Below are 10,770 nucleotides of genomic sequence, written 5' to 3' on the forward strand. Positions count from 1 at the left end.
TTCAAAGGCAAATAGTATTTGCATAGGTAGTATAATGATTTTAAAAGAAAACAATTGTATTTCTGTGGTTTTGGGCATCTCTGTCTCTGAATTCATCTCTCTTTCTGTAGGAGATCCTAAAAGAAAGCCTTATTTTAAACTAGTATTACTTTTTTTTTTTTGAGTATACTTTCTTCAGGTTTCTACAACTGAAAGACAGCATTGCTAGTCTCTGAATCCCAGGATTAAGCTTTCAAGAAAAGAAATATTTTCCAAGAAAAACATGTGCAAATGAAAATATGGTCTTGCAAGGACAATACCTTGGTGAGCACTGTTATTAGCAATTTCTGAGCTTGGCTCCATTTTCTTTATTTCTTCCTCCGGGTTCAAGCCATTGAGGGCAGATTTAGTCTGGATGCCATTCTGCATATCTGGGATAAAGCTGTCCTTGTAACAGCCATTAGTAACAACACTTTCCAAATCCTTAGCAGCTGCTGATTCTGGTTTCACATTCTTATAATCTGTAAAAGAACAAGAAAACCTTGCAAATAGAAAGCTATGCACCTAATAGCTCAGAACATATTTCTTCAAGTAGCTACCTTTCTAATGGGCTGTAAGTATAGTGTATCTGCAGAACAAAATATATAAATGCTCCTAGATTCACATTTGCAGGGATTGTTCTGTTCTTGTAAAAAGTGTAAATACAAAATTAATTTGCATAAAAAGCAAATTATATTTAAAACATAAGTAAGCAAATCCAAAGTAATCTGATAAATTAAATAATTATCCTAATGTCCTTGGAGGAAAAAACCTGTACAGAATTCCAAATACATAATTTCATTTGGTTTTCACTTGATGCTGGTATTTCTCAAAACTCTTTATAGACCCCCTAAACGAATCTCACTGAAAGTTCTGTTCTACTTTCTCTGAAGCAAAAAAGTCATTCTCAATTTTACTGTTACAGCCCATGTGGCCATCCACAGCTCTTACATGCAACACTGGCAATAAAAAACAAAAAATACAGGGTATAGACTTTTAGCTAGCCTACTGACAAAACTTCCTAGCCAAGTCAAAAACTGTATGGCATAGCTCACAAATTTGTGGTAGTTCTAAATCTTGTAACCCAGGTTGAGACACTGCCATTCTTCACACACACATCCACGCATCTAATTCTCCTGAAGAAGTACCGCATTCATGATCCTTTGGGATTTTCTGCCACTTAGGTGGTTAAGAATAACTTTGGAAGAGACAATGGTCCAAGTGCAGAAAACATACCCTTTCCATTTAGCTGCAGTTCTTTTTCCTCTTCTTCACAAAGCCCTTCTTCTTCTGATTCTGCTCCGCTATCACTACTTTCAGCTTTTCCATTCACAGCCTTTATATTTGGAGTGGAATTCATGACATTACTAAGGTCTAAGAAAAAATTCAAACAGGAAAAAAAGATGTATTTTAAAAGAAACAAACACACAACCCTCCCCCCCTCAAACTATTAGTCATAGTTCTACAAAAGTATTTCCATATTAGAAGATGTACCAAATAATACCAGCTTTATTTCTGTAAGCTCTTCCTTAATTGGTTTAATGTTTCTCTTCTGTGGCTCACCACAGAGTGCCTGACTACTGGCGAAGAGATTCTCAATGATTCTGAGGACGCCTATTGGAAGGAGACAGCAGGCCACTTTCACTACCGAGTCTCAGGCCAAGACTATTACGCATATTTATGGTATAGCTGCAGTAACGTTTTATCTAGGACCAATGCGCCCATGTTCTCTTAAACCCTGAAGTCAGCGTTTTTATAGAAGTTCCCTTTTGGGCTGAAATGCTTCAAAACTGCTCTCAATTCAAAGGCAAATTTTGAAACGTTCTATTCAATTACGTAACAGGATTCTGAAGAAGGTAAATACAATATCCCATGCATATTCTCCTGCAGCAGTTTAAGCAGACGCAAAGTGTGGTAAGAAGACTCAAGTTTGTACAGATCTTTATTTAGCAAAGGGCATATGGAAATAAATTCTCTGATTTCAGTGAAAAAGATGATGAAATAAATACACTGAGCATTTGTTTGCATGTTTAATTACATAAATATTTTTTAAAAACCCAAATCTTGAAATAGACAAAGTAACTGCTAAATCCTTGTTTTCCACATCTTTGATCACTCCAAGGATCACAAACAATTTACTCTGTACAAAGAATTGCAAGGTAAAGATTCTTACAAAATATGGAGAATGTAAGGGACAATTCTACCACCTCCTGTAAAAAAAGATATGGTTAAATACATCCTGCTAATCATTTAAGCCTCCCATGTTAGGACAGAGTGATTAAGGTACAAAGAGGGGACAGTTTCTGCGAGACACTCGCACAGTTTAGATGTTGACTCCAAGGCTGAATTCTGTCTGTTTTAATTGTCACCACAGCATTCCATTTGCATAATTTCTACATTCCCTTGAAAGATTAGTTCTTATGTTTAGGCTTAACATTAACAGCAAAATAATATCCAGTTATACTGGAGTTGCCAAACCAGCTCTGCTACTTTCTTTGCTGCGTGGTAATTTAGAGCTAAGGGTTTTCTGCTTTAATCTTGCAATGAAGAGCCTTCCCACATTCCTCTAGTTTCAAAGCTTATCCATAGTGCTTTAAAAAAAAAAAAAAGGCAGAATAACTTCTTGTATAGAAATAATGAATATGTTAAATATCGTGTTCACCTTAGTTTTACTGCAAGGTAAGGTTTCTGTAAGGTAAGGGCACCCTGCATCACTGTTTTGGATTGATTTAATCCAACTTTTATCTGAAGATTAAAAAAAATGCTTCTTTACTGTAAAAAGAGAACTGGAAAAGCTATTGTCTGTCTTGTAGACTACAAGAATATAAGCAATCACATACTCATTTTCTCCTCACTGAAGAACACTTTATTTGCAAGGAAATTTTTTTCACAGAAGAAAAATCCCAACATATTCCCTAACGTTTATTTCTCATAAGCATGTTTCCTTTATTGTGAAACTCAATTCTCGAGTTCTGAGAAGCAGCAGTGCGAGGAGGATAAGGTAGCAGTTAAGTCCTCACAGCATGAGCATTAAGCACAGACACCGCTCCCTTGGCATGGTAAGGCAGGCATCACGCTCCCCTTTGAAACAAAAAGGGGGTGGGGGCACAATCATCCACATGTCCTACCCAGTCGTGGGAGTAAACAGGAAAGACAAGATTAAGAGGAACATTTAGCTGTGAAGGAAGGCGAATTAAAATGTAAACCTCCTCACCCTACCAAAGATATTGTAAAAAGCCCCAGCTATACCATAAGCTTTTTCCTTAAGATTTACTGTTTTTCTTTTTGAAGGGAAGGTCTTTGAATATTCAAGCATGTTCTCTCTTAATTTCAGTAAGGAGATTATTCATTTGGGGAAACTTCTAAGTGATAGATCACATATATATAAATAAAGAGGTGGAACTGAGAGAAAGTATCAACAGTAACATATTTATGGTATCATGCCATGGGACACCTGAATAACTGAAATCCATCAGGATCATATTTCTTCCACAAATTGATTCTTAGCAACAGTGCTCCTAAAGACCATAAATAAAGAGGCATTGCTTTGATACCGACTCTGAAGAACCCAGCATTGTACAGAGTTTTGGCCACTTGAAATACCATGCTTAACTGTGTACTTTTCCTCAGAACCCTTACACTGCTATGCTCATCAGGTCCATCCCCAATTACTTTTACTACATAGTAAAACCACGGTTTGCTGCCATCCTCCTTGTTACTCTAAGTATCTCCTAAGAAACCAGCAATGATGACCAATACTGGGGTGATAGGGTTAAAGACTAAACAGAGCCAACTAGTAGTGACTTCTACAGTCCCTTTTGGTAGGTTAAGGGCTACTTCCTGAGGAATGTATCTTTTAATATGAATGATGAGTCAAGCAAGCTTTTAAAACCTTATTTGCTTTGTGCTAATCCCACCCATCCCTTTATTATTTCTGTTTACCCACTTCAACTGCAGGCAAAATGTTAGTAGCTTTTTCTGTTGCCCTTGTTTAGATACTACAGAATCCCTCTTGGTTTATTATTTTCATCTCACTGCCTACAACACCAAACTGTGAGATCTGTGACAGGGTTTTCTAAATCAAAGCTGCACTGCTCTGTAGCTGTACAAGAAGTTATATTCTACTGTAAAAGCTTGGATTGTTTTTTTTTTTAATGCTATTAGTAAGAGCTGTGTAACAGTAACGACATGCAAACAGAAGGAAGAAGAATTTAACAAAAGAAAATGGCAAGATGGAAAGGATGTGAAGAACAGACACACAGCCTCTCTACAAGCTTTCACTAGATGTTTATTTTCTTGTGTCAGCTCTATTAAGAGATTTCCTAAGAGCAATTCTAAATATATTTTTAATATATTATATAAAGGGCCAAGTTTCTCAAACATATGTATTTGATTTCTAACTCCCCACATATTTCAAGGCAATTTTTGTTACCCAGATGGGAGTTAGGAGCTTAAATAAAAGGACGACTAGGGAAAATGGGGGTGTTCTCCGGCATGAAACGGGAGACCTAGTTACCCAGGATATGGAGGCTGAGGTACTCAATGACTTTTTTGTCTCAGTCTTCACCAGCAAGTGCTCAAGTCACATCACTCAAGTTGCAGAAGGCAAAGGCGGGGACTGGGAGAGGAACGACCCACTGTAGGAGAACATCAGCTCGAGACCATCTAAGAAACCTGAAGGTGCACAAGTCCATGGGACCTGATGAGATCCATCCACGGGTCCTGAGGGAACTGGCAGATGCAGTTGCTAAGCCACTATCCATCACATTTGAGAGGTCGTGGCAGTCTGGTGAAGTTTCCACTGACTGGAAAAGGGGAAACATAACCCCCATTTTTAAAAAGGGAAAAAAGGAAGACCCAGGGAACTACAGGCCAGTCAGTCTCACCTCTGTGCCCAGGACGATCATGGAACAGATCCTCCTGGAAGCTATGGTAAGACACATGGAGGACAGGGAGGTGATTTGAGACAGCCAACATGGCTTCAGTAAGGGCATATCGTGCCTGACAAATTTGGTGGCCTTCTACGACAGGGTTACAGCATTGGTGGATAAAGGAAGAGAAACTGATGTCATCTACCTGGATTTGTGCAAAGCATTTGACACTATCCGCATGACATCCTTGTCTCTAAATTGGAGAGACATGGATTTGACAGATGGACCACTCGGTGCATAAGGAATTGGCTGGATGGCTGCACTCAAAGAGTTGCGGTCAACAGCTCAACGTCCAAGCGGAGACCAGTGATGAGTAACATTCCTCAGGGGTCAGTATTGGGACCGGTGCTGTAACATCTTTGTTGGTGACATGGACAGTGGGATTGAGTGCACCCTCAGTAAATTTGCCAACGACACCAAGCTGTGTGGTGCAGTCAACATGCTGGAGGGAAGGGATGCCATCCAGAGGGACCTTGACAGACTTGAGAGTTGGGCCCGTGCAAACCTCATGAAGTTCAACAAGGCCAAGTGCAAGGTCCTGCATATGGGTCAGGGCAATCCCAAACACAAATACAGGCTGAGTGGAGAATGGATTGAGAGCAGCCCTGCCAAGAAGGACTTGGGGGTACTGATGGATGAGCAGCTCAACATGACCCAGCAATGTGCACTTGCAGCGCAGAAGGCCAACTGTATCCTGGGCTGCATCAAAAGAAGCATGACCAGCAGGTCGAGGGAGGTGATTCTCCCCCTCTACTCCACTCTGGTGAGACCCCACCTGGAGTGCTGCCTGCAGCTCTGGGGCCCCCAACAGAAGAAGGACATGAACCTGTTGGAGCGAGTCCAGAGGAGGGCCATGAAGATGATCAGAGGGCTGGAGCACCTCTCCTATGAAGACAGGCTGAGATGAGTTGGGGTCGTTCAGCCTGGAGAAGAGAAAGCTCCAGGGAGACCTTATAGCAGCCTTCCAGTACCTGAAGGGGGCCTACAAGGAAGCTGGAGAGGGACTTTTTAGCAGAGCCTGTCACGAGAGGACAAGGGGTAAGGGTTTTAAACTAAAAGAGGGTAGATTCCAACTAGATATTAGGAAGAAATTCTTCACTATGAGGGTGGTGAGGCACTGGAACAGGTTGCCCAGAGAGGTGGTGGATGCCCCATCCCTGGAAGTGTTCAAGGCCAGGCTGGATGGAGCTTTGAGCAACCTGGTCTAGTGGAAGATGTCCCTGTCCACAGCAGGGGGGTTGGAACTAGGTGATCTTTAAGTTCCCTTCCAACCCAAACCATTCTATGATTCTATGAAATGCCTCTGCAGGTCTGCCCCAGCTCAAGGATCATTTTACAAAGAAAACCTAGCCTAGCAGGTTTTTCTCAAACGCCTTGTATTTTTGGTTTTCTGAACAGGCACGTAATTCTTATACAAAATTAACATGCATTGCTGGAGCTGTACTGATGGTTGGCTCAGCACAACACAGTATCCTTACACAAGTCCTACAGCCTCTTTCATTCTTTGCAAATACCATTGATCAGGAAACAGTCTACAAAAGCAGGTGAAACGCATCATAAAACATTTAACTAGCTGTGTACACCCTCATCATTTAATAAAAGTTACGTGCTTTTGTAAAATACCATAACTTTACTATCTGTGCAATAGCAGCAAAATCTTAGCCACTAAAAGGTTACTTCCATGACCTACACTTATATCCCCTTATATAAGGATCTCTTTGCACTCCTACATTTAAGTAGGCTCAAGCTCTGTCAAAATTTTTAAGTCGGAGAGACCTATACGCTGTACAAAATCATTTAGATAATCAGGTAACTAGAATTCTTTTCCTGCCATCACAACCTGATGTTTCATGCTTCTTACTGATCCAAGTAGGCTCCCTGCTTCAATTCAAAGTTTATGCAACCACGTTCTGCCATTTCCAATACACATTGTTACACAAATCTCTACCTCCTTTTTGAAACTGATGTATCCCAATACTACAAGGACTTCACTGCAAGGAGTGATCGCAGTGAGAACGGAGGGGTACATGCAAGCATCTGGGAGCAATAAGCTCTTCAGATGGAAGAACAGGAGTTTCTAAAAAGAATGGAAGGAAGTGAGGGTATAATATAGCACACTACAAAGAAAATTTCCAGGGGCCCAGCCTGCTCTGTAACATCTGTTCTACAGTATTCAAACAAGCTGCCATCACAAATAAAAAGAGATTTTAGAAAGGTCTGTCAAAAATAGAGACAGAAAAATATAAAATTCCTTATTTTAACTACCACTGTTTTATCACTTTTAATTTTAAGTGCATTAAGTGTAAGTTCTCTGAAAAATGTATTCCCTAAGCACGCAGATCATGGCAGCCAGATCTTCTCTATACAGTTTTCCTTTTTTGTCGTTTAGTCTTCCTAAAATTTACTATAACAAAGAAAAAGAAGCCTCTCCTCCTTTTTATTTTTCTTTTACTATACTCCAGAAGACTACAGCCCTGTTTTGTCAGCATTCCTCTCTCTGCTCATGTCCTTCTCAAGCTGTTACACTGGAAGAGATGCCACTGTATTTAAAAAAACAATTTAATCAACAATATCCATGTTCTTATTTACCATTTATAAACATCAAAACAATAGTTTGTGGATAAGAACGAACACAGACAATAGCAGCTTCTTAGACATTTATATTAATCTTGCAAGTATGGTATTTAGCATTACTGACTAGTCATCCTGGACCTTCACACTTTTCGGTATCTATGGAGTTTCTCATCTCCATCCATATCACCAGTACCTGTTCCCTTGAATTTTCAGAATACTTTCCATATAAGTAAGGTTACCAAGTTTTTGGGTTGACTTAAGATACATTTCCCTCCTCCCTGTCACCCCTGAGCCTTCTGCCAGTAGAGACAACCTGCCTGGGATTTCCTGACAGAGCAGCCCAGGGAGAACAGCAGCTGCCCCATAGGCATTCCCAGCACTGGCAGGTAGTTCCACGAAGGCCACCAGACATCCAGAGTACAGGGCCACCAAGCACATGCAGCTCAGTTACATGGTGCATGTGCAGTGAGACCAATGGATCCAGGCTTTGCCAACTTACTGTCAACATCTTAGCCAACGATCACGTGTGAGAATGAACACGAAGAATAGCTGCTTCTTAGATATTTATAGTAACTGGCAAGAATAGTAAGATCATTCCAGGATGTCCCCATGTCTGGTACTACTTCCCTCTGCAAGAACGAGCAGGACTTGCTAAGCTCTCTTCTGTGTGGAAGAGATACAGTCAACATTTGGAACTTTTACTTTGTGTGGCAAGTAGAGAGAAGCATTACCCTCTTGTGTTTTCTGGGACAAAACTGAAAACATGAACACAGTGAACTCAGAACCCCATAAAGAAAACCAAAATTATGCTTGAAAGCAACAGAAAACCATACTGCTGTGTCACCTATAGTCCAGAAACTCTGGTCTATAATACTGTAGCCTGAATCAAAAGTTGTTTTGCCCCATACAAGAAAAAAAAAAAAAACAAACAGGAAATAACATTAAGATTATATTCTCCTGCCACCTATTCTAAGCCTACCAGTTGAACAGCTTTTTACAATGCCCATATTAAACACCGATAACACAGATGGCTTTTCCAAACATCTTGGAGGCTATGATTAAAGTAATTATTTCTGCTATAACAAAGTTATGCATGACACACCAGCCCATGCCCACTGGGCACTTTTCTGAGAGCAATCAAGATACGACTACCTACATCTGTTCTTCCCCAGCCTCCCATACCTCTGTCTACTACTTCATCTTTGTAGCTTGTCTTTGTAGAACAGAGCTGTGAGAAATCCAGATTTCAGTTCTCTCATCGTAAGATCTTAACTACAAGTGAGACCTCTAAAATGTGAGACACCAACATTTTATAGCAAGTGGGTACATCTGCTGGATTCTCAAAACCTGAAGAGCTTTTGACAGCTTATTTTCCCTTTTGCAGGGAACTGTTGTATGGCTGGAGGAAAAAAAAATCCAGGTCCAATGACCAATTACGCACAAAGCCTGTTACTGTTGACTCAGTCCAGCATGAAACAGAATATAGACAGGCTTTTCTTTTCATGGAAGAAAGCCTCCCTTAGCTCCCTCCACTTCGAAAGAAACAATTTTTATTCTTACATTTTCACATTTGGATACTCTCCTGCTCACCCTGTGGTGATATATTCTCTACTACTCTGTATCAGAGAGGAGCTGTTGATATCCTCAGGCTTGAGCTATACTGATACTCTGCCCTAATTCCCAACATGGTTAGACAGCACCGGCATAAAACCATCAGTTTGAAGTCAAATCACAAAGTAGGCTCAGATTTTAACTGGAAAGCCTGAAGCAGGTATATATTGCAACAGGACAAGCCACAGCTTGTTGAGACACTGATCCACACCTCACTGAGACTCTCCACTGACTTTGGCATTTGCTGGCCCAGCCCTTAATCCTATAATAATCCCATCCTTCAGCAAATCCTGCAGAGAATGTTCTAGATGCTTCTGAAGGTAAGCTATTAAACTACTTAGATATTAACAAAAATATTTGTATAGTTAGTTTCACACTAGCCTCCCTGGAATATTTCCTGTAACCTTGATTATAGCTGTTAGCTTATCATTGGAAACTAGAAGAGGAGAAAAAGTTAAAGGACAGAATTTTAAAAACCTCTCTCACCTACCCACCAGCTCCTCCTGCCCCACGCTTGCCCTGCCTTAATGCACGTCTTAGCTGTGGTGCTGCCACCCATTCAACATATCCTACTAAAGCACAGCAATTTCAGAGTAACAGGAATTTTAGCTCTTTTTCCCCTTCTTACAAAGCATTAAGAAGATCCACAGCCATTGAGTTCCTTAAAACTCCTAGTGAGGAAAAGAAGGAGAAGGAAGGACACAAGTTCAGCAAGTATATTTGAAGTCAAACAGAAATTTAAAAAGTGAGCTTATGAAGCAAAGGGTGTTTCACAGAAGGGGCCCATACACAAGCAGGAAGAGGGTGCCACCAAATGCTCCATTACAAAGCAAAGATGTTGAAAATAACATGAGAAGCTCTTTGAGAAAACAAAACTATTTGAAAAGAGAAACTAATCATATGCAATCTACAGAAGCATTGGAAGAAGTTGGAAAACATATTGCATTTTAAGAGTAAGAATTACAGTGGGGGTCTGCTACAGACCGAGAGGATGAGGCCCTCTACAGACAGATAGGAGCAGCCTCATGTTCACAAGCCCTGGTCTTCATGGGGGACTTCAGCCACCCCAACATCTGTTGGAGGGACAACACGGCAGGGCATAAGCAATCTGGGAGGTTCCTCGAATGCGTCAATGAGAACTTCCTTCTCCAAGTGGTAGAGGAGCCAACAAGGAGAGGTGCTACGCTGGACCTTGTTCTCACCAACAAGGAGGGGCTGGTGGGGAATGCAAAGCTCAAGGGCAGCCTGGGCTGCAGTGACCACAAAATGGTGGAGTTCAAGATCCTGAGGGCACCGAGGAGGGCGCACAGCAAGCTCACTACCCTGGACTTCAGGAGAGCAGACTTTGGCCTCTTCAGGGATCTGCTTGGTAGAGTGCCATGGGACAAAGCCCTGGAGGGAAGAGGGGCCCAAGAAAGCCGGGTAATATTCAAAGATCACCTCCTCCAAGCTCAGGAGTGATGCATCCCAAAAAATAGGAAGTCGGGCAAAAACGCCAGGAGGCCTGCATGGCTGAACAAGGAGTTCCTGGACAAACTCAAACACAAGAAGGAAGCCTACAGAGGGTGGAAGCAAGGACAGGTAGCCCGGGAGGAATACAGAGAAATTGTCCAAGCAGCCAGGGATCAGGTTAGCA

At 41.2% G+C, this 10,770-nt stretch overlaps 1 protein-coding gene across 2 annotated transcripts in view; it reads right to left on the reverse strand.

Moving 5' to 3' along the window:
• Nucleotides 1–10,770, reverse strand: part of ACBD5 (acyl-CoA binding domain containing 5) — a 32,726-nt gene that overhangs the window by 10,672 nt on the left and 11,284 nt on the right. For both annotated transcript variants that reach the window (XM_009329115.1, XM_009329116.1), the window contains 2 exons: nt 1,255–1,392; nt 300–500 (listed from right to left, as the gene is read on the reverse strand). In XM_009329115.1, coding sequence (XP_009327390.1) covers nt 300–500; nt 1,255–1,392 — 339 coding nt within the window. The remainder of the gene's footprint in view (nt 1–299; nt 501–1,254; nt 1,393–10,770) is intronic.

Source organism: Pygoscelis adeliae, unplaced genomic scaffold (assembly GCF_000699105.1).
Source record: "Pygoscelis adeliae isolate BGI_AS28 unplaced genomic scaffold, ASM69910v1 Scaffold427, whole genome shotgun sequence".
Lineage (NCBI taxonomy): Eukaryota > Metazoa > Chordata > Aves > Sphenisciformes > Spheniscidae > Pygoscelis > Pygoscelis adeliae.